The 24,965-nt window shown below is 38.0% G+C and overlaps 2 protein-coding genes across 4 annotated transcripts in view; one reads left to right on the top strand and one right to left on the bottom strand.

Annotated features, from left to right (window-relative positions):
* NFE2L3 (NFE2 like bZIP transcription factor 3) overlaps nucleotides 1-9,402 on the top strand; it is a 36,720-nt gene extending 27,318 nt beyond the window's left edge. The window contains exons 4-5 of the mRNA XM_072412503.1: nucleotides 814-915; nucleotides 1,810-9,402. Coding sequence (XP_072268604.1) covers nucleotides 814-915; nucleotides 1,810-3,060 — 1,353 coding nt within the window. The 3' untranslated portion in view covers nucleotides 3,061-9,402. The remainder of the gene's footprint in view (nucleotides 1-813; nucleotides 916-1,809) is intronic.
* Nucleotides 9,403-11,486: 2,084 nt separating this feature from the next.
* Nucleotides 11,487-17,717, bottom strand: HNRNPA2B1 (heterogeneous nuclear ribonucleoprotein A2/B1). 3 transcript variants are annotated; one of them, XR_011920933.1, is made up of 12 exons: nucleotides 17,561-17,717; nucleotides 16,851-16,961; nucleotides 16,120-16,266; nucleotides 15,803-16,013; nucleotides 15,594-15,695; nucleotides 15,417-15,497; nucleotides 15,270-15,335; nucleotides 14,831-14,947; nucleotides 14,598-14,723; nucleotides 14,029-14,118; nucleotides 12,773-12,875; nucleotides 11,487-11,713 (listed from the first exon to the last, which is right to left on the bottom strand). XR_011920933.1 is itself a non-coding variant. In XM_072412504.1 (11 exons), the coding sequence occupies exons 1-10, from the start codon at nucleotides 17,564-17,566 to the stop codon at nucleotides 14,048-14,050; spliced, it is 1,038 nt and encodes a 345-aa protein (XP_072268605.1). In that variant the 5' UTR covers nucleotides 17,567-17,717; the 3' UTR covers nucleotides 13,390-13,869; nucleotides 14,029-14,047. The 3 variants fall into 3 exon arrangements, 2 of the variants coding, with proteins under 2 accessions (XP_072268605.1, XP_072268606.1); XM_072412504.1 differs by lacking the exons at nucleotides 11,487-11,713; nucleotides 12,773-12,875 and adding an exon at nucleotides 13,390-13,869; XM_072412505.1 differs by lacking the exons at nucleotides 11,487-11,713; nucleotides 12,773-12,875 and adding an exon at nucleotides 13,390-13,869 and having other exon boundaries at nucleotides 15,270-15,332.
* Between the last annotated feature and the right edge of the window lie 7,248 nt (nucleotides 17,718-24,965).

Raw genomic sequence — 24,965 nt, 5'->3', positions numbered from 1 at the left:
CCAATGTATGAAACAAATGTGTAGGAGCTAATATAATAAAAGATACATGGCATGAGAGAATCATGGAGTTCATAGCTGTAATTAAAGTTTCTGTTCAGTATCACTGTTGTCCCAGAGCCCCTCGTATGTATAGCACTAAAGACAGGAACAGATGTTTTGCTGCACTTTAGGGCTTTGTCACAAAATCATTTGCATTGTTATTCACTAATTGGTAACAGTTGTGTAGACAACAATTGGAGGGCCCGATCATCAACCCCAAAATATGTTGGCTTTTCTGTTACAAAGCACCAATTGTCGCTAAATACAGAGTAATGGTTGCAGGGTAATATCTGAAGACCAATAAAAGCTGTTGTTGTACAGTTTATCTACATATAGTCATCTTATGAGTTGGAATGAAGATTTAATGAATATACTGCCGGACAGTGTTCCAAGATCTTGTGATTTCCATATAGTATAACAGCCAGAGTTATTCAATATGGCATATAAAGCATTAACGGAAGATTCTAGTGTATATTCAGTGAGTAGATTTAGATTTCTAGTAACAGTTTTACTGTTAATGTAATTTTTCACATCTCTACCCTTTTTATATTCCTATTTCTTTTTGTTGATGTATTACATGTAGAAGTTTGTAGATCAGCCACTAAGCACTCTCCACCTCCCTTCTTTTTCTTACTTTGAAATAAAGTGAATCTGTGAGTTACTCTAAGTCTAAGTTAAGTTAAGTCTGTTGTTTTTGTAAATTTTTTAATGTCTTTCCAAACATCAGTAAAATGGGTGCTAACCTCAAAATTACACTTTGATTTCTTTGTAAAGGGCACAAGTGAAACTTCCCTTCAGAATACCCAGCCCTCCCCCAGACCTGGGAATTCAGTCAATGAAATATGGCAAGACCTTCTGTCCCTGCCTGACATAAATGTAAGTATATGTTGGTTTATTTACCTCCTAATGTCATGATCTGGAATAGAATTCTTACAGTCAGGGACGGGGTATCCATCACTGGAGCCTATAGGTACCAAAAACAACAAAAAGCTTAAGACTCATTTATAAACAAGGTGGCTGTCTTCAGAAATGTTACAATTTTTGGCATAACGGGTTACCTACCCCAGGCTTGGCTTCAATATCTTTGTTTACACAGCAGTTCCTTGACCAATCTTGAGTCTTTTACACTGTTACTCCATTTGATCATATACTTATGGTAATATGGCAAATTTTATACATGCATAAACATGTATCGTCTTCAGGAAAATGGGTTTCAGGTCATCCATGTTTATTATGTGGCTTGATTCTTTCATCCCTTCTTTCCCAATAGGCTGAAAATATTTATTTTGTCTATCAGTTGGCCTTAGTAAACTTATATTTAAAAAATCGGTTCCAGCTAATCTCGGAAGGAAGGATAATATCATTGTATCCAAACTATACTCTAATATTCTGAGTTTTACAACTCCTGTTTGTATAAGAAATTTATAAATGTATATGTTGTGTTGTTTATGTTTTGTTGTTACATTTTGCAAAAATTTCAATAAAAAATTTACATTTATAAAAGAAATTCATAAAACTGGATCAGTGGAGTTTACAACCGCGTCTTAATTCAATATTGAGTATTGATACATTGGATAGTTTATTGTGAACCTTTCAAATGAATTGACCAAAACTGTTGATTAAAGTTAAACATTATGCTTAAGGACATGCACAAACAACCAAACCTTATCATCTGTTTTTTGTTTTAGAGTTATAGGCTGTCATGAATACAGTCTATAATTATAGCAACAACAAAAAAATTTAATCTATATTGGTTGTGTTTTTTCCTAGATTACACTGGAGGATATTCAGTCAATTTCAAATACCAACAATCCAATTAGCTCCTCCACACCTTACAGTGTGGATTTTACAGAGGCAATAAGCCAAGATGTAAGTCTGCAGGAAGCCATGTACACATCAAGTCAAAATGACCGGTCCATCGGGGATTTGACTCCAACACCAGAAAGCTTGATGCAGTTAAACTCGAGCGCTGCTACTGGAGGACCCCTGAGTGTGACAGATTTAACGTCTTTATTTCCAACTACTGACAACTGCTCTAGAAACTCAACAAATCAGGATCTTCTTTCTGGTCTCGATGAGAATGTGTTTGACGAAATCAACTTAATGTCATTAGCTCTGGAAGAAGGGTTTGACCCTTTGGAAGTCTCCCAGTTGTTTGAAGAACCAGACTCAGATTCTGGACTTTCTCTTAATTCAAGCCATAGCCCTGCATCTGCAAGCATATCCGATTCTTCATCTGTAACTTTTGGAGAGGATGAAGGAGCTGCTGGCTACAGCAGTGATTCTGAATCTGTCTCCTATGATGGCCTAGAAGGGGCAGTTGGGGGAAGCTGGACAGATATCAACAAATTTTGCCAGATAGATTATCAAGACGATGCAAGTTACTATGATGAGGTTACTTTAAATAATGTCCAGCACAACCATACATACAATCAGATGCCAGATCAGTTAGAGCCCAGTCCTGAACATCATTACAGCTGGACAGCAAAATCAGGTAAATTAAAAGGCTCCTGTGTTGGTGGAATGGAGAAAAGCCTCAGCCGTGATGAACGTCGGGCTAAATCCCTAAAAATTCCCTTCTCTGTGGATGAAATAGTCAGCATGCCTGTAGAGATGTTTAACAACATGTTATCCAAGCATTATTTGACTGAGACACAGATATCTGTTATAAGAGATATTCGACGTCGGGGCAAAAACAAGGTGGCAGCTCAGAACTGTCGAAAGCGTAAATTGGATGTCATATTGAACTTGGAAGATGATGTTAATCAGTTGAAGGTACAGAAAGAAAAGCTTTTAAAAGAGCGAGCTCAATGCACCAAGTCTGTGAGCCACCTGAAACAGAAAATGAACGACCTCTACCGTAACGTGTTTAGCCGACTACGAGATGATCAAGGCAGGCCAGTCAATCCAAGCCAGTATGCACTGCACTGTAATAGCGATGGCAGCATCATTGTCGTTCCAAGGAGACTGTTCAAATCAGAGCAAAAGAAAGATTCCCACAAAGAGAAGAAACAAAAATGAAATCTGAACTCATTAAGAAGTAGTTACAATACAAGAGATACAAACTATCCCAAAACGTAGTAGCAGCAGTGCTATAATACTGTAACATGGCAGAGCTTGTGCACTGGACAATGTGATAAAAAGTAGCTGTTAACATATTTTTTTTCACAAGACAGCTATGCACTCCTTTAAAATGTCCAAGAAAGCTGCTTTTATCTGGCACTAAACTTGTGCAGACCATGTACTATACTACAAACTGATATCATCATGGCTGCATAACATTATCCTGCTTCATACGTGGAAGTTTTGTGTGTGATATGACCTAGGTTGTACAAGAGGAAGCATTCTTGTATCAATACAATGTATTTGTTTTTATTCTTTTTTTTTTAAATTTGATTTTATGTTTAACAAATACTAAGATATGAGAAATCAAAGAAAGACCTTGACAGCCCTTTTCCCCTCTCCCCCCCAAAAAAGACAAATTTGTCAAAAATACAAAGTGACCTTAGTTTTAGTCTGTCGCACTGGAGCACATTGTTAAATGTATTATTCTTGCTTTTTAGTTTCATTTAAAATAAGTGGTGTTTGTTTGTTTTTTTTAATTTATACATGAGGTCTATAAATTATGATTTCCACTTTTTTCTATTATTTGTTTCCTGTTCTACTTGTTTTTTTCTACAAAAAAAGTCCTGGTGGCTGATCCTGGTATATTGTCATAAACAGTATTTAAGACTATCATATAGCAAGCTGGAGTTGCTTATTTTGTATTATTTTATATGTCCTTTCTCCAGTATAATTGTTGGCTGACAGTTTATTGTTTATAATGAAAATATTTGCTAAAGAGATTTTGATTTACTAAAAACTTACTTTGCATTTATACTACAGGGAAATGTATGTTTTGTTTTGTTTCCTAGAAATCGTGTTTCTTTTTTCTTGAGCATGTATGGCTAAGAATGTTTTGCAATATAAAGTCTTTGCAGCAGCAACATTTTTCTTTTCAGCCCTGCTATTTTATAGAGGCCTACCTATGTCACTGAATTCCCTAGTTTAATTGAAACCATTTCATGTCCCCAACTAATGTGATCACTTTATTTCATTTTACAAGGTTCCATAACTCCACTCTAGTATTATAAGTTTCCAGTCCTTACGTAATGGTTTGTACAAGTATCATTATATCCCAAGCAAAAAAAGATTTAAATGACCATGTAAAATGTTAATACACCTCATGGAACTTGCTGTTTTATTTAAACAGATAAACATTAAATTTTTATCCAGACAGTGCCTACAGAAAAAGTAATATGCTAAAATAAAAAAAATGAAAATATGCAGTTTCAATCTTTTATTGAAGAAAAATATCAATAGGTGTAATGGTGTAGGGTGGAAAAAATAAGCATATCCTTGGCTGGTATTGCTCTATTAGAAGATTTGACTTCTTGAAGACCTTTTATATACCAGCCCACCAATCTCTGACAATTTCCCTGTAAACATCTTAACCATTCTTCCATGCAAGCATCTTTTAGTTGCAGGACATTGGTGGATTTGCTTACAGATTTGTTGAAAGTCAGCAACTACCATACAATTTAGTATGTCACATGACTGTATACAATGCTGTGTGCAATTAAAATTGCACTCCAGGTGTGTTATCTCAACATAGAAGGTTTTGGATCAATGGCTGGGGTATTCCTCTATACCAAAAAATGTATTCAGGATTACAAGTCCAGTTGGATGTGATTAACGAATACTAGATAATGTATGGCTTTTTTAATAAATTTAAAACTAAATTATGGAAGACAGTTGGTAAAGTCTACCTGTTGCAACCACACAAGTCAGACAAGCTTTTGGGGCCTTGCCAGTAGGCTGGTATCATAAGTCCGTAGAGAATTTTAGTGGCTACCATGTATAAACTAAAGAGTAATCATTATAATAAAGCAGGCTTTGCAAAATTGCCAATTCCTACTTATTCGTCATTATCCAAAGTTGTAAAACATTCACATCATATGGACTTTTCCATTCTGATGGGGTACCTATAGAATTATTATTTCAGTGCTCCTCACCTAATGACTAGAAAGCATTGTTTTAACACTGACAGTCAGTGATTCAGGTCTGATTTTGGACCACTGTGGTACATTGGGCAGCCTACTCAAATAATCTGCCTGTCCTATGGCAGCATACTGTAATTCAATTCTGCACATGCATGTGAATAGGCACTATACTTTTACACCTACCAAATACCCACCCTAGTACTTCTTTCTCTTTCAGTTGTGTTGCAGCTACATTTAAATGCTACTAGAGTTTACATACATCTTCAAAGATCACCTAAAACCGTTCAAATTTCTCATTTAGGTCTAAAGGAAATTGTTACATAAATGTTCACAAGTCATTCTGGTAACAGCAAGGTTTCTAAGCAGCCAAATACTAATACTAACTGTGGTATGTCCCAATACTCTGTACATACCCTTCAAACATATTAAAGTCTGTGTTACTGCAAAGTGCCATAAAATGCTCTCTTAAAAATGTGTAGTTTTAATTTTGTTGAGATTCCAGATTTGTACTCCTAGATGCAGTGGTACAGTCACTACACATCTATGACAACTGTATACCACAGCATCGCATGTTTCAGTGCATTCTGAAATAAACACAAATAAGACCACCTATGACTGCATTGTGCCTTTAAAGAAGTTTAATTTTATTTTGTGAAACTTGCAGTCTCATGGAGATCTGTGTACTTTACCATTGTCTAAGTTGTATGGTGACACTTTGCCATATTTGTTCAAATGAATTTGTAAAGCTCATCTCCAGCCAATTTTATTGTACATTTTGAACAGGCGGGAAAGGGATAGAAGCTGTGCCAGGTCTTTATTTGTGATGTGGCTGAACTTGGGAGACTTCCACACATTTCCTGGTTGGAAAATCAGTCCAATGGTACAACAAGCATTTTTGTTTTAGTATAAAGGGAAAGGGTTGAAATTCCCCACCCCATTCCCAAGCCCCTATGTCTATTATTTGCTTTTTTGTATACTTACCATTTCAGGTTGGCACAGTTGGGAGAATACTCTAGCTCTTCAGGTCTTCTTCAATATCAGCATTGTATATGCTTGCAAAGGGCCACAATGCTCTGCAGTCACATGATATCCTTTTCTGATGTTTAAGATTGAGGACATCTGTTAGAGAAAATGGGATACTGCAGAGGAGTAGATGACTTTTGCATCCAAAGTTTTTTTGTTTGTTTTTTTATTACCTGATAGGAACCATTTTTAACTTTTTTTTCACATATTTATTCTTCCTTAGTCTATTCAAAACTAAAAAACACAATTTTAGCTACATTTATGCTTTAAATTAGAGTACACATACACAGGATGCAAACATAGTCAGGTAAGAAAAAATATAAATGGCTATAAAGCTATAAATTTGGAGAAGTGTGAGGAAATCCAAACCCTTTGTGGGTCAGCTATAGAAGGTGACACTTGTGAATATGTACAAATGTGCAAGGTGAAAGGATAGAATCTAATTTGTGCAGACACTTTTCAAGCCATTGGGGAAGATTTATTAAACCTCTCCAAGTGTGGAGAGGATACATTCTCACCAGTGAAGCTGGGTGATCCAGCAAACCTAGTATAGGTTTCTGCAAAGTCATTTGCAATTTGCCAGCAAATCCTGGACCAGATCCATTCCAAGTCTGTTGGATAACTCAGCTTCACTGATTACCGTGTATCCTTTCCAGCCTTGGAGAGCTTTATTTAATTAGGCCCATTGAATCAAGCTTTTTCTGGCCACACTAGAACTACAAAATGTTGCCCTTTTTTATCTGATTATTGTAAATTTGACTTTATGATCAGTTTAGTAGCTTAGTAGTTTTGAGCATTCACTCGTGATACTTAGACTGATGTGCACTGAAAGTACATTCCCTTCAGGCTCAGTGAATGATATCTAAAAAATTTAGGTAAGCATCAAAGATAAACAGTTTCCTTGTCACTTAAAAGTTTTCACTGCCTGTAAACTCATTGCAATGTTCCCTACAATCAGCTGCCATCAACATCCACATTGTCCTGCAGTTTCATGCCCATTTAAAATATGAGAGCAAAATAAACCCACCCTTTATACAACCAAATAAATTATGGCAGAGGGGCAATGGATTCTGGATAAGTTTAGGCAGTACTGAACCTATTCTGTTATCCACAATGCAGTATGCAACATCTTCCATTGCCTGTATACAGTACAGCAGTGCTCAATCACATATCTGTTTATTATTATAACCCACCTAGCTCAATAGTTCAATGTTGTGTGATGTTTACACAGACGTCATTATGAATACACAAAACATTCTTTACCTGCAGCTAACAGTATACATATCTAAAAATACTCTGTACAGTCTACAAATATATACATATATGTAATCCTGAGCTGAGCTAGCCTTTAAGGCATGTTTCCATAGGGATTTCTAACTGCATGGTAATATGTGGGGTGAAGAATATCTCTTTTACATTAAGCTTGTCATAAATAATGCTGAGAAGCGGCCAAACTATATAATATTCAAAGTCCTACCGCCCACCATGAATATTACCTAATGTGCGACAATAGAAAATGATCGCTGTAGGGTAAGCCATAAGCTGTACATGATGCAAATATTTTTATACCCTATACATGGCATAAAATAATGGAATGTATAGTTTTTAAATGCATAGTACAATAAATTATACCATGAAAGTGTTGATGACCTATTGTTAAAATCCACATTTTAATGTGTAAAGTTTTGGTTATTTTGGTACCTCTTACCTGTGCACTATTAACCATTATTACCCTAATAATACCTCTATGGTTGAATCATCAAAGAAAACATAATACAGAAAATAATGTAAATCTGTCATTGTAATGATATATTTATGTAATTAGATCAAGGGAAGAAAGTTACAGCAAATGGAATTCCTATCCGGCCCACTAAGACATACTGGTACTTTGCAGATTCTCAGTTGCTTATAGGCAGCAGATTTTGTGTTTCTCACCTTATCTCATTATAGAACCCAGCTAATGTTTATCCTTCACATGTATTTTTTTAAATCTTTTTTGTTGATGTTTTAAATCACACAAATTAAGACCGAAAAAATATATCTCGATAATTTACAGATGTTTTGAATTTACCTGTATATGTTCTTCGTACCCTGAAGCTATTGCTTAGACTAGTAAACAAGTATTTACTACACCTGTCCTAAAGCTAGGTGAACGCTAGCACTAGAAGGCAAAGTAATGTTAAGCATATGTTGTAGATGTTTTCCATACATTCGAGTGTGATGTCCAGGAACATTCATCAATTTTTGAAGTTATGGTGTTCGGGCAGCTGGGTGTTGTATGTGACATCATGAATCTCATCCACTGAACACCAGTTTAAATACTGAATTAAAAATGTATTGTACAACTACAGCCTTGAGCTTTGTCCAGAAATACATTTGTTGCTTGTGTGAACCTATCCCTACCTAAGGGCAGTGCCATACAAGCTATTTGTTCAGACCACTTGCGCTGTCATATACAGGGCATCTGCCCCAAACAAATTGGGGCAAAGCATCATATTTAATTGATATGGTCTGAATTGATGGGTTTTAGCACTTTTACCTCAGTTCTGTTTGAGGTTTCAGTGTAGCTAGACCCTCTTCTTGCTGACTTTATTATTATGTAACCATGTAATGTTATTTATTATCCATACTACCTGAATAATTTGTCTCAAAACAGAAAAAGCCTTGAACTTTCTGAAAACTTGGGAGTGAGAAAAAAGTAAAAAGTTGAGCAAGCAGTTGGGAGAAATGTGTCTATTTTCATTCTTTTAAATTTATTATATATGTAATGCAGCCTTTCTCAACCTCTTTACCTGATGGACCTGAAATAATTTTCAGGTCACAGGGAAGTCCTGCTAAAACCAATTTATTAGGGGTCAGAGGGGAAAAAATCCTCTTACATTGGTGCCAGTGGAAATAATGCCCCCTTATAGAATAACATCTTTGTGGACAGCTGAAAACATCATTAGAGTCCGTTCTACCAAGTGGTATTGGTCGCAGAACATTGCTGGAAACATCAAATGGGAGGCCAATCAGCCAGAGTTTGAGGAATCCCAAACAACCTGAAGGAACCATGGTTGAGCATGGCTGCTGTAATCTCTGAGCAGACACTTCTTTCATTTCTTGATTATATATTTTCTCTCAAATTCACTAATGTACTGATAATATTATCGTTAAGAGATTCCAGTTATTATTTGTCAGCTCTATGAGTATCTCTATGTTAGCTTGAAACTTGGTTACTTGACTGCTACTTTATGCTTTTCATTTACCACTGAGAGGTAATGTTCCAAATAGACAACCAATAAACTTACTTATTTACGATTTTCAGTTTTGTGTCATTGTTTATTTTTAAAGATCAACATGCAACTGAGTAACAATTTTCAAACAACCAAAACTATCTGAATCCATTTCTCCTTTTATTTTCTTAACACGGTATTTCTATAACACCAACATATTATGCAGTGCTAAGACGACTAACCTAACTGCATGTTTTTGGAATCTGGAGCACCCAAAGGAAACCCACAATAACACGGAAGAACCTGCAAACTCCATGCAGATATTGTCTTGGCTCAAAACTGCCACAGTGGCTCAAAAATTCAAAACTGGAACCTAGCTGAGGCTAGTGCTAACCTCTGAGCCACTGTGCTGCCTCTTACGCTGTCCCTAAATGAAATTGTTTAACAAATTCCATAATAGCAGAATTATATTTGTTCACTTGTTAAATTATGGTTAAAGCTGGTTTTCCTTGTGACAGTATTAGCTCTGGGTTATGGCAGGAGTCACTGAGACATTAGCAGGACCAGTCCAAGAATTCATACTCACAAAAATACAGCAATTTCAACAGCAGAAACATGCAAGAGACACAAAATTTAGTAAGCACAGTCCAATAAAAGGAACATTTAGGTGCCTTTGAAGGGGGAGGGGCTGGAGTATGAGAGGATTTTCCACCTGTGTTTGTTGCACTGTCCGGTCTGGCTGAGAGGTGTGTGGTATTCATTCCCCTTGTAAATACACTTGTATTTTTGCATAGACACCCTTATTCAAGCCCAAGCTAATTGGCTCTCCCTAAGTTGGGGGGGGGGGGGGGGGGTCACACTTCACAGGACCCCCTTCTCATTTCAGCTGAGGGTCTGGCTCTGGTCAGTCATCTGAAGTACATGCAGCCCCTTGGTTTTGGCTTGGCAGGCTGAATATTCTGGAAGCTTGTCCCAGCTGAATCATTATACCTGGGGGGTTGTAGTAATGAGAACCCTGACGTAGGGAGAACCCAAAAGAACAGAAAAAAGATGGCGCCTAGAAAACATCTGGACTGATCACTGCTCTGTGGGATTGAAGGCAAGTGTATTTTACGTTTTGGGTCTACTTCCTCTTCAAGCTCCTCTGCTGCAGAGAGCTGTAAGTACCACCTCAGTTTTCTTTCTCCCAGTAATTTACCAGCAACCATGTAATATTGCAGGAAGTCACAAGCTAAAACTGATCTGACAACCAAAAATCTGCACAGGCATCATAGTTTTACATGGTAATGAATTATCTGAGCCATCATGACAGTATTTGATTACTGAATATTGCAATAACAGAGATGGCTCTGTCCTTGAGGAGAGGCAGATTGAGGCATTGTCAAAGTATTGTTACCTGTAAGAGATTCAGGAAAATAAGACCAAAGCTCCCAAGTTACTGCCTGTATTGGAGCAATAGTAAAGCAATGCCTAGTTTCAAGGCACCTGTCATTCTGCATCTGAAATCTCCCACCCGAGAGTGGAGTATGGACAGGCTTACCCTATTCAAGAGCAACGGCTATAGCCATTTACAGATATTAGAAAAAGCAGAAGAAACTACTTGAGGTAGCGATGTGAAAGGGACTTGGTGAGCAAAAAAGAACATATAGCTATGGGGTCACAGACAAGTCACAGAAAATCTACAGCGGAATATGAAATATACACTTGTAGACCTCATGGATGGATTTGAGCTGTTAAGTCTAGTATTACTAGTTAAGACTAGACTGAAAGGGGGGGGTAAAGAAACTTGGTACTCCCACCACTGAAGCAAAGAATGCTAGTGAAAACCACACAGGTTACAGAAGGTGGGTTATAAAGTGTTGAATATTGGCAAATGAGAGCAGGCAAGTGCAAATAAATTGCTTGCATGCCCACAAAAACTTGGTCATTAGTACCACTTTAAGTCTAGCTTAAACAGCAATAACTATGGGAGGTGTATGGTATGGTCATTGGATGCAAAGAGCACTCTAAAAAGTTGGATACCTGAAGCAGGCATCACTGGAACTTCAGAGGAAACCACATCTCGCTTTGAAAGCATTTAAAGTAACCATATACACCTCCTTATAATGCACCGCTATATTTAGCTAAGGATAACAAAGACCAGATATACAAGGAGACAAGACAGAAATAGGATATTATTTTTTATTATAAACCGTTAAAAAAAAATTCACAGAACCAGTCTGATTTTCCAATAAAAACTGTATAAAAGTTTTAAAATTACCACCCATGGCAATTCATTTCAAGTAACTGCATCTTGAAGTCAGGCCCAAAAGAAACCACTCTCAAGCTCCAATAAGTTACTGTGAATACTGCAATCAGGTCTCCATTTGCACGGTTACCTGCTCCAGAAATTACCTGTTAGAGAAAGAATAAAGTTAAGCACTAGCCTTAGTTCATACAGTTCAAAGAACTGCACATTATAAAGGTTAAATAAACATTGGTAGTTAAAGCTAGAGGCAAAATGTTTCCTATTATGGGTGACAAGGAATAATTAGAAGCCGCTACAAGTTTGTGTCCCTGGGAGTTTCCAATACATTTCACAGATTCTGAAACAGGAGGTCAGAACTTATTAATGGAACGGCTAATTTTAATATTTCTTTTAGTGCTGTTCTGGTGGAAAATCTTGGAATGTTCATCCCTAAAGCCATGGGTGATTAAGTGTTTTTCTCCAACAGATTACCGATAACCTGGTAGGAGTTTTAATGCTTTACCATCTTCTTGACAATCAACAAAACTTGTCTTTATAAGGTCCCAAAACCCTAATAAGATGACCCTTCTGCAGATATCAAAGTTCAGGGGGGCCTTCACAAAGATTATGTATGCAGCTTGTGTGATTAGTGCTTCTCTTCCTTTATACCTACAGACTCACTGACCCAGAATGAGCGACCATCAGCTTACATACACCCAGGCAATCTGCCCTTCTTAGAAGTTCAAGAATGGGATGCAAACTCCAAGATCTAGTAAGAAGACCCAACATCAGCCACATGGCACCAGTAAGTCACCACATATGCCGAGTTGTATATGAACACTAGGGCATCATTGTAAAACATGTAAAGGCTTTATGCACTGCATCACCTCTTGGCACATGTGTTGCTGCACCTCACCAGTATGAATAGGCCTGCATACAGCACATTTCTCTGAACACTCCTGGAGAGCTGAAGTATAAACATCCAGCATATAGGTACTAAATTTTCAATATTAGTGCTTGTTGCACAGTTGCTTTGACTACATATTTGTGTACCAAGTTTTCCCAGCCCTGGTGGGGGATTTGGAAGACTTGTGAAACACATATCCAGCTAAAGTAGGGCTACACTGAAAACCACATACATCATAAAAGTCTGCCTCATTAGGGGAAGAAACCGATCACATTAGAAAGTGAAAGAAAAAAAAAAATTATCACTGGGTTTTAATTACCTGAGGCATCCTGTAAGATTTCAGCTGAATGTGTGTGCATAGTTTCATTTGTTGAGACGAAGTTCAGTCTATTTCAGACTGCTTGTCCATTTTCAAACCAATGCTGAAAATTCCAGCAAGAGAAAAACCTTACTTTAAAAGCTTACAGAACAAGGTTACAAAATATAGAAGACTATATTCACATTAAAACTAAAATTACATTTAAGCTCAAATAGTTACTATACTGAAAACTGATGTTAATAATAAGAAAATAGATCTTACCTACAGAGGTATAACTGAAGCTTAGCACTACTTTGCTCTACCCCCTCAGCTTTCGTTGTCATCCTTAATCTAGTGTAGTAAAACCTTTTTCCAGAACTTTACTGAACTTAGAGGCGGCACTCATTGCTTCTCTCGCACTAGACCTGTTTGTCTGGGTAGAGTACCTCGCTGGGGATAGTTCCTTTACTCTCCATGGATGAAGCAGCTGCATCTAAAAGATCTAAACAGGAGCCTTTCTTTGTGGAGATAGCTCCTTGTTATCTATGTTCTTTTCACATAACAGCTTTATTCAACAAAACTTTATACTAGACCTTTCCTTCATACAGTCAAAACATACATCTAAAAAGAGACAAGAGTTTCCTTTCCAATTTTTTTTATTAAATGAAAGTGTACAACAGCTTTAACTATACACACACTGAAATTTAAAATGAAAATTATAATAAAAAAAGTCTCATATTACACCATGATCTGGCTAGTTGCTTTAACTGTTCATAAGGTTTTATAAAAAGTGTCATGTTACCTGGAACTCAAATGGAACATTATCAAAAAGGAATGCTGCTGCACTCTTTACAAAGACCACTACAAATAAACATTTAAAAACCTAAAAACTGTCTGAAAAGGCATATTTTACAGTCCTTCCTCCATTGTAAGGTAATGTACTTAAATATATCCATTCCATTCACAAAATGGCTCTCTGTATCTGCTCTGGTGTCTTCTGTCATATCACTGCATGTTCTAGGCATGACTGAGATAATGACTCCTTAACTTTGTAATCTCGATAACCTGCAGCTGTGTTACCTCTGGGCTCTCATCCTCTCCTATTTATACAGTGAAGCCTGTTTCAACAGAAGTAAAGAGTAAAAAATAGGTTATGATGATATCCAGCTAGCCAGGTAAAAGACAATACTATCCTGATAAACTTAACCTGTAGCTAAAAAGCTTAACATGTCTTTATTACTGAAAAGAAACCTATTGCACAAGTTTTGTTTACTTACCCAGAAGGAAAAAGTGGAATTAATAGCGATTTCTTCCTCCATATCCACCACCACCGCTGCCTCCACTGCCGCTACCAGGGCCATAGTTACCTGGGGAAAGGGAAAAAAAAAGTTAACAACTGATCCATATAACCACAACATGCATCACATTTAAACTTTCAAAAGCCATGTTATTTTTATGTTATGTGACCCGATTGGACATCCAGAACACAAAAGTACGTAAAGTTCACAAAGTGTCTACATAAGTGATGATTCTATCTAGATACAAATATTGCAAACTTTTTATTGAAAAATCCCACACATGGTTTTAAGGTTGTGCCAAATATTGCATTATCGGCTACCTACCCCAGTATGCATTAGAGGGTGGCAACCACAAGGCGGTTTTAGATGTGAATATATCATACACACTATCAGACAAGTTCAGTGAGGCTTTATGCACTGAACATTTAGAAGCCAAGCCAATCATTCCAAGAAAATCCATATAACTCAAATTTGTCAGATAAACTATATTCAGAAGAGAATGAAGACCCAAATTTGAATTAAAAAAAAAAAAAAAAAAAAAAACCTACCTCCACCATATGGGCCTCCCATGCTTCTGCTGCCACCAAAGTTTCCACCACTCTTCATGGGGCCATAGTTTGAAGACTGCTGATTGTAGTTTCCAAATTCATTGTAATTTCCTCCGCCATAGTTGCCTGAAGCAATACAAAGGAATGAAAAAGATTTAATACAAATGTAAAGACATATTATTGCATTTCTTCTCAATGTAGACTTTATGAGATGACAATATTTAATTTTTTACCTCCTCCATAGTTATCATATCCTCCGCCATATCCACCACCCTGATTGCCATAACCAGGACCACCACCATAACCACCGCGTCCACCACCATAGCCAGGTCCACCACCGAAGTTTCCACCTGGAAAAAAAAAATTATGTAAAATAAAGTCACTTTTACAACCTACTACAGTGCATAACCAGTTATCCTAAAGGATCAGCTACAACCTAGACAATCAACCTTTGTGCTATGCAAACCCCCAGAAGGGCACCACCACTCAAATACATTAAAAAGTCATGGGATAGTACAGTACGTGAAACAAAGCTAACTGCCAACCCTGTTGCATGGAATGGAAACCAAGTACTTATATGACCGTAATAGGCAAATAATGTTACAATATATTGGAGTACCATCTAGTGGCAGGGGTATCTGGGCTTGGAAGGGCAAATAAAAAGCTACTTACCACCTTGGCCTCCACCATATCCATTGTATCCATCACCATAACCACGACCACCGCCATAGCCATCTTCTTAGGAAAGAAATCTTTCTTTAGTACATTCATTTAATAAATTAAAGGGTGTACTCAAATGTACCAAAAATATGCAACTACCTGAGCCTCCTCTAAAGTTGCTTCCAGGTCCTGATCCAAAGTTTCCACCACCACGTGAATCCCCAAAACCACCAAAGTTGCCTAAAAAAAAAAAAAAAAATAATAATTTAGAACCTCATACGAGAAACACCACCAAGATCAAGATAAGTTGTTAAATTAGGAATCATATTTACTCACCTCCTCTGCTACTCCTGGTGTTCTGTACTTCATGCATTTCCTGTCTGGATAAAGCTTTTCTTACTTCTGCATTGTGTCCATTGATGGTGTGATATTTTTGCACTAAAGATGGAAAATAATTCATAAATTAACATACCCAACATGTCTGCATTTCTATAACACCTCTATGGGAAAGTAGCATTTTATCCACAAGAAAAAAAAATACTTACAAACAATTTTGTCAACTGGATCGTGATCATCGAATGTTACAAAACCAAAGCCCCTCTTCTTGCCGGATTGTTTGTCAGTGATAATTTCAATGCTTTCGATCTTTCCGTATTCCTGGAAGTATTCCCTAAGGTGATGTTCTTCTGTATCTTCCTTAATACCACCAACAAAGAGTTTCTTTACAGTTACATGAGCACCAGGCTTGGCAGACTCCTAAAATGAGAAAAAGTTAAAACTTAATTTAAGCTAAAAAGCACTATATTGTGAGCTCCTATGATGGACAGTTAGTGATATGACTTTATAGGTAATGTATTGTTACCTCTCTGGCTACAGCACGCTTGGGCTCCACAACCCTGCCATCGATAGAATGTGGGCGGGCGGACATTGCAGCATCAACTTCATTCATGGAGGAAAACGTTACAAAGCCAAAACCTCTTGATCTTTTGCTCTGAGGGTCTCTCATTACCTAAAGAGGAAAAAAATTAGGTTAGTAATTGGTAGAAGTGGGCAACAAACCACCACATTTGACAACACCTTAAAGAAATTACACATTTAGCATTCAATATATTTGTAAAGGTTCCCAAATCAAGCACACAATTCTGCTGGAGCACATGCACAGGGAATTAGGGATTTTCAGATGTTCCCGGAAGCCATGGCCAGATGAAGTGACCAAATGCTGGGGGGGGGGGGCATTGATTTTATGCTTTGAAGTGCACCGAGATGGGGGTTGGGATTGGTCTACAGATCAGAGGAGCGTTGATTTAGGATCAGCTGTAAGCCTACATATTGCTTTCACACAATGGAGCTGGCTGAGATCAGAATAAATGCCAGTTTCTTATCCAATATAAAGTAATCTGCATACATTAGATACAGAAAGCAAAGCATAAAGGGCTCTTCATTCATTTTAACTAAGACAAGATAACTTTAGGGATATATACTGAAAAATAAATATTTTAGGACATTTTTGGTGCACAGATTGCTGTAGAACCCATCCCCCACACAAGCCCCTCCCCCAGGCACTATAAGTACATCAGGGACAGCATTACTCACCACACAGTCGGTCAGCTTGCCCCATTGTTCGTAGTATTTTCTTAGGCTTTCTTCTGTGGTTTCAAAGCTGAGACCTCCAATGAACAGCTTCCTGAACTGCTCCTTTTCTCTCTGCAAAACAAAAAAAAAAAAAATGAATGCACCGATTTCTCCAAATAAAATAAATCACCAGATCACCTTATAGACTTGATGGCTCAGTAACATCTATCTAGAAGCTGCATTACATTGACAACTTATATATTAGATGGTAATTTTGTTATAAGATCGAGATTCATTCATACTGACAATGACGTACTCACACCAATGAATCCCATATTTCTATGCTGCACTCGCATTAAATGACGCTAAAAGATGAAATGCACAGGCCTGGCTGTATTGCTATTCATTAGGCGCCTCAGACAGGCGGGAATGTGAGGAAAGCTCGCGGCCATCTCATCTCCTCAAAACGCACGGAGGAGACAAGATGGCGGCCAATCAGAGAAGCGCCATTACAGCAGCAGAGCCGGCTTCTTAGCTTTGTCTGTGTACTATACGAACACCATATACTAGCGATAAGAGGCCCGTAAAGCTGCGGTGACACCTTAACACCGCACCGGCTTTGTACTCTGACACGAAGCTGCTATTCATTCGCACCATATATTCGTCATAAAGCATAATCTCTCACCAGCCCACCGACGACTGAAAACACACCGCGTTCCCGGTTCACTTACCTCCATATCGGCTAGACACACGAACCCGGCTAAAGAACCGAAAGAGATGGAAATCAGTGCTCACTGCGTCTATTCCCCTCGAGGACTTGATGGTAATGGCGAAAGCTCAGCCCTTCTTGTTCTAGAAGCTTCTCTCGCCAGATTGACTACGCCCCCTTACGTCATTAGAAATACGTAGTCAAAGCCAATGGCGGGCAGTGGGCGGTGATCGAGACTCCGGATGCTAGCGTAACCCGAGCACTGTTGTCATGGAGGCGCCTTTTTAGAATTACAATGGAACGCGGCGGAGGGGGTCAGCGCAGTTTTCGTAAAGAAGCAGATGGTGAACAATGAATGGGGGCTACGCTTGCTGATGTGAGCTTTGTGAATCCGGCTACGCCCTTGGCATACATGAAACTACTAATCAGTGGTGAAAAAAGACAGACTGTTTGCTGGGAGAAGAGAGCAAAGGATTGTGGGAGTTTTCAGTGTATTGTCTTTGTTTCATAGTATCAATTTACATAAAAAGATACACCAACGTAATAAAATATTATGGGAAATACGACTGAGTATAGTGTTTTATTATAAAAGTGATAAAAAAACATAGGTCTCTTGTTTTCATATAATGTGGCTGTATACAATTCAATATTTGTCACACCGCAGACCACAACAAAAGACAGAACAGAGGACGGTCCCTGGAAATGAATCCTGATGAATGAACAAGTGTTGTACACACAGTATGGTTCTGCTGTATGAGAGGTGAGGGGATGGACAACTGCCCCTCGCTGACCTCTCCTTCATAGGATCGCACAGCGGCCATTACCGACCAATCGTTCACAGATTAGCCAAGAATGGCCGCCGGGCCATTTTTAGATTTTTGACCATGTGCATGATCTATCCAGAAACAGCCCCGAGAGTCCTACTCTGTCTCAGATTCCCCCTCCTTTCTGGCGTTCGCTGTTCTGCTCGGCAGCGTAATGTTTTTTCTTCTGTGTTTTTTTTTCCTATTACCCAATCTCACACTGCACAGGCGCTAGGTCGGGGGATATGTTCTGATCTCACTGCGTATGCATCAAATCGAGTACGTTTTGTGTACATTATAGGTAGAACCCCTTGATTACGCATGCCCGATCTCAAGCATGTGCAAAAGAAGCAGCCCAAAGCCTCCTGGGATATGTGACGCAGGTATCCTAGGAGGCTGCAAGCTTCCCGTTTAGTATTAGGTTTCCCCCACTGCTATGAAAGTAAGTATTTAAAGGGAATCTTCCACTAAAATGTAGGTTATGCTTATACTGGCCAGACCCCCTTCCCCAAATCACCTGTATGTACCTTATATGTCAGTGAAAAACATGCCTGTAATGGATAAAGTTATAAAAATATATTTTCCATCCCAGCTCCGGGAAATCCTAATACCTGGCATATAATGTCCTGTGGAACATAGAACAGGATTTGAAACTTTTGCAATGCACTGGAGTGTCTTTTTGCAAGATTACTCATGCTTGATGTTACAAAAGACTCTGCTCAGAAAGATGGGGCTATCACACACAGCAATATGGAATATGACGTTATATATATATTCCTAACAGTATCCTTTACAAGCACAGAGTAGGTGATTTAGTAAGAGAGCCCATCTTCCATCAGGGGACCTTCCATCTTAGATTGTAAGCTCTTTAGGACAAGGTCCTCTCCTACTCCTGTGTCATTGTTTGTATGTCTATCATTTGCAACCCCTATTTAATGTACAATGCTGTGTAATGTGTTGGCGCTATATAAATACAGTTTAAAAATAATAATTTTAGTGGAAGCTTTGCTTTAACATAGCAGTCTGGCCCGGTGGGGGAAGGGGTAGTTCAGAGACAAAAGCACAACTGATTTCATCCTAGCAATGTGGCCATATGTTTGTGGGGGGTATTTACCTGAATTAGGCCTAGTTCACATGGATATTTTACCATGTGATAAAATGCCACATTTAATTGTCCATGTTTTAAACTTCAATATGCCAGTTGAAAATAGAGGTGTTTTTATGCTGCAATGAGAATGCATCTTGCTGTGTCGGTGCTTTACATAAAAGCAAAAAAAAGTGAAAATGGCCCGGATGTTAATCACCTGGATATGAAACCCATGCAAGTGTAGTATGCTTTTTTCCAATTGTTTTTTTTTTTTTTTAAGAAAAACATCCATACAAAGCAGGCCTTGCAAAGCAACATGCATCATACAGTGAACATGCATTGTCTCTATATACCAGTATTGTTCCATTCACCACAAATCCAAGGATCAGGAGATCCATAGATGTGTGATTGCTTTGTGCCATTGTATGCTGAAAGCAGCTGTGTTGCTGCACTGCAATTAATGGCCGTGTAGACCTTCTGGATCAAAAAGATCAAACCCACAATAAGCGAACACTGGTGTTTCATCATTGTCCATTTTCTATGCACTAACTTGTATGAAAATGACTACAATAATTATGTAGCATTTGTACAATGTGTTATATATATCAGGTGAAAAAAACATACAATGTATTACAATAAATAATGCTTACCATGTGCACATAAAAAACAAAAAATAATTGCAAAAAAAAAAAAAAAAAATAATGCAACCGCCACCGACAATGATGTGAATGGTTGGCAGGTTGTCTTGATCTGTTTTGATGTTTTTTGTACAGTTACAAGCTGTCTGATGCAGTAGAACTACCCTTAAAATTGCCATGTGTGTGGCCAATTTGGCAAGGGCAAATGCTCCGCACATGTACAAGGCACACCAATATGCTTTACAGATATGTATTGCAATGTTCTGTCTTCTCAAATAAAAAGTGAGTTACATTTCCCAAAAATTCCCTGCAGGAGTATCTCTTTAGTACATATTTTAAATTAAACGAATTCACTTGCAGTGAATATTTTGTGAATCAAATTGATTGCTTTAAAAATGTGCCTTGAAATATGTGGTGAATCTCAGGCCAGGGAAAGCTGAGAGGTGTTAAACACGTTAAAAAAAATCTCTTTTGTTCATTCGTCTATTTTCCGGTAAGAAAAGAGAACAAGTCTTTCTTTGTGATGAGCTGCACCAGTAACCAGAGGGAATGGGTGCAGTTTTAACAGCAATGGGTGACCTCTTTCGGGCAAAATAGATTTCAGGATCATCACAAAGATCTGTTTGGTCATGGATAGTTCTCGGCTAAATTCGTTATTGCAAACTGTGTACAAGCCTTTGAAACTGCTTGGTCAACATTTTGTAATTAAACAGTGTAAAAGGAATAAACATATCTGCATATGTGTTGCCTTTGAGGTATCACCACAGTGCAGCTTGATTGGAATAAAACCATGCAAATGTAAATAAAAATAGCAACAAATTTGCATGAATACAAGTGGTTCCTTTTATACTTTGGCTTCTAAACAAAAAGTTCATTTACATTTCCTTTTTGCACATTGGGCTGATCTGAAGGATTAACATGCATTTTAATACCCCCCTGCATAGGCAGAAACTTCAACTTCACAAGTGTGAAACTGAATTACATTGGAATGAAAACACATTCTGATTAATACACTTTACTGATACCTTGGGTCTGATTTATTAGAGCTCTCAGAGTGAAGGTAGATTATTAAGGGAGACGCCGGGTGATGATTTTGGAATGCTCTGAAAACATTTGCCAACTAATAGTAAATTATTTTAAGAAATACATTCCAGATTTGCTGGATCACTCATGTTCTCCCATTATGATCTAACCTCTCCAATCTTGAAAAGCTTTAATCGATCATGCTTAGTGTAGGAAAATGGTTATGTGCATGGCTTATGAAAGAGTTCAAGATACTGATGATGGAAAATTCTAAAATAAACGTTTTATTGCAACTGGTTTGGTTCAAGCTCTAGGAATGAGGTACCACAATCAATTAAAAAGAGTATGGCTTTTCCCCTTAAAACATTATAACATGCTTATGGTTTTTGTGCACTTTTTACTGAGGTAGGATCAGGTGTATTACTCAAAAATGATTTTTTGATGTTAGACATATTTACTATATTATTTCCATTCAATTTTTTAGCAAAACAGTTTTGTAAAGGTTGGAACCTATATTTTCCTCATTTGTCTAGGCTTTCTCACTTTGGTACTCTTATGTTTTGCTTGTAGGGCCTAGCGACCTTGGTCGCCGACCAGATACCCCTTCAAATAAATTTGAATGTCTAAGTCAAAGCATTCACAGCACTACTGCCCCTTCATGCCCCAACATGGGAGGATCCAGGCCTAGTAAATGGGTGCTTAGGGACTGAACTATTCCTTATAGGAGAATTGTATGTTCTCTCACACAGAAATACTAATTTTTTTATGGAGATCATGTCAGCAAATGGTGAGGCCAGAGAGAATGTAGACAGTACTTAGCAGCTATAGGGGGGACCTGCTATGCAGCGGACCTCTAACATTACCCTGAATGGGCAGATAACAGATTTGGTTTTCTAAAAAGGTTGTTTTTTATTTTGTTGGTGCTAAAACCTCATTGTATCCATAGACAAGATAACTGATGTGCTTAATGTATATCCAAACTCAATCACTGGAACATTTAAGTTTTACCATGTATTTAAAAAAAAAAATCATTTTTCTAAATCTGCAACTTTATTAAAATAATAGCTGGTGCCATGAAGGTCACTTTCTGTTGGAGGGTGACAATTGTCTCCAAATTGTGGCCCCACATTGTCACCCTGACAGAGTGATCACATATGGGTACTATTGGGGAAATGGAACAGAATGCTTTACCCTATTTTGGAATGTGTCCTAGCAGGATCCCCAGGTGTTATATTAATGAAATATACAGATTTATTGATACTGAAAATTACTTCTTAAATGATTTTATGTTAAAGTGGAACTTTACTTTTTAAATGGAAAATGCAAGCAGAGGTTGTTTATTGCAAAAGTGACACACAATGTGCTTTTGGGCAAATAAACAAACTTACATGCCTGTTTGCAATCTTTTCTATAATGTGAGATTCTGCCAAACCCGGCTGCCGGGAATTCCAACCAGGCCATTTAAGGTGGCTGAAAAACCTGGACCTGGAAGAGCACTGGGAAAAGATGACAATGACCACAAAAGAGTGAGGAAAGGTAAGTGAACTTCAAGAATTGCAAAAAGGTAGCTATATTTATTTTATTGCATTGCCGGTCCCTTCTGCAATAAACAACCTGCCTGCTCATATTTTTTTTTTTTGCTGTTTAGTTCTGCTTTAATCTTTTTTCAGATTTTAGTGATTTCGTTTTCTGTGGGGCAAGAAATTAAATACCATATCCCTAGTAATGAAATTGTTCCATTTTTTTGAGGATAAGTATATATGTTTTAGAAATCCCTTAGGGCACTCTGTGTATTTGAGTTTGACACCCCTTCCTATAGGGCTTAGCCAGAAAACATGCAAAGCAAATAATTTAAAAACAACCTAACTTTGGAAAAAACAGAAATGCAGACACATTTTGCAAGTCTGTGAAAGTGGTTGTTATTAAGGAGTTTCCGCATTGTGTTGAGTGGAGTGTTGTAGAATTTGTTTGTGTGTGGTAGAACTGTTTGGAAAACACAGAGAACGTGTGACCATAACAAGTATGACAATGGTAGGAGTCTATTGTTATCGGAGTGGACAATAAAATGTTTAATTTTATTAGCACGTTTAATAAAGATCTGCAATGAGACATTTTTTCAGGACACCATTCTATGTCTATGATTTTCTTTCTGCACAGTGTTTTAAAAATCTTCAGAAAAATGTAACATTTTCAGAGTGCTAATGATGATGTATATGAGGGTTGTGTAATGGGGGACATGATCCTACTACACACAGTTGATTTCCCCTCTGGTAATCCTACTGGAGATAAGTTGTTGCTGGAAAGAATTCCCAAAGAAACCTTTACTTGTAGAAATACATAGGCAGCCATTATTGATCTCTCCTTCAAATGCTGGTTTCCTGCCTTATTTTCTGCATTCTAGTTCCGGGGGTGTATAAAGTATTTAAACTGGAACAAAAAAAGCATCAGGCAGGTGTTTATTGCAACTCGTCGTACCTGCCTAATTGCACTGGGGAATTGTGAACAAGCTGAGCTACACATGCGTAGCATCAGCTTTGGTTACGTGTGCTAGGGATGAATGAATGAACATCATTCCAGTATGGTCAATCAAGATAGCCTAAGATAGTCTCTGGAAAGAAGAAGCAAGGAGGTTGGCTGTGCCCTACAATTAGGTCACTTGGGTTAGTTATGCTTTAAAGCAGAGACAATCACACCAATAGTAAGGTTAAGAAGAAGATTAACAAAGGTGGCCAACATATTGTTAAATATAATAGATATATAGATAATAGATAGTTCCAAATAAAAAAAAGCTGCCTGCAATTATTTACCTTAATGCTTCAGTAAGAAGCATGGCAGATGGCACTCCAATGCTCCAACTATTTATAAGTGCTAGAACAGAAGTTGCTAATGGTTCCTAAAGTTGTGGCTGGCTGCCCTTTCATTTTATGGTGACAGCATCAATCCAAGGCATATGCTGCTTAGAAAAGCTAGAGGCATGCTACTAATAATCTTTTTTTTTTTGTCTGTGAGAGTGACATTCTTACCACCAATGTTAGGAGGTGAAGAGGGGACATTTTCCCAACCAACTCTAATAAATTGTTTTTAGTAAGGGTTCTTATAAGTCTCAAATGGATGTTTGACGTCAGAGGTTCAATCCAAGGAACATCTGATCGACCCACAGGATCAAGAAGGAACTTTTTATTCTGTTGGAGCAAATTGATCCAGGTTTTTTGCCTTCCTCTGGATCAACTATGTCTATAGGGTTTTTTATATGGGATATGTTTATTTTCCAAGTGGTTGAACTTGTTAGACATAGGTCTTTTTTTTCTTTTTGCTTGAAGGTTAGAGAGGTGATAGATCCTCACTAGTGTTTATCTTTTGTATTTTTGGAGAAGAGAATGTAGAATCCATTTTTTTTTTTTTTTATAATAGTGTAAGGCCTTGGTCGAGCAACAGTACTCGCCAGACACCAATCTAACGCCGCACTCTTCACCTATAGCAAGCCCCTGCTCAGCCTCGGGAGACTGGTTGCATTTCCCAGTACACGGTTGCCCCCAGGACTTAGTTTGCAAATTAAGGTGCCTGGAGAAGAGCTGTCAGGGAACCAGGAGCCCACAGATAATGCAGCAGCAAGATTCCAACAGTGACAAGTCTAGAATACAGAGCCAGAGGTCATACACAGATAATCCATCCACCAGACAGAGTACACAGGGGAAACACAAGCAGTCGAGGTCCAGGAAGCATAAACTTGCAGGGTCAGAAACAGGCAAGGTCAGCAACAGTAAAACAGACAAAACTCACTCCAGCACAGATTAGCCCAGCCAAATGCTACCACAGGCCTGGAGCAGTGGGAGTAGAGAGGCTATAAAGCCTCAGCAGCCAATGGAAGAGCAGGAC

This window comes from Pyxicephalus adspersus, chromosome 5 (assembly GCF_032062135.1).
Source record: "Pyxicephalus adspersus chromosome 5, UCB_Pads_2.0, whole genome shotgun sequence".
In the NCBI taxonomy this organism is placed as follows: domain Eukaryota; kingdom Metazoa; phylum Chordata; class Amphibia; order Anura; family Pyxicephalidae; genus Pyxicephalus; species Pyxicephalus adspersus.
This window is presented reverse-complemented; position numbering and strand designations above follow the sequence as displayed.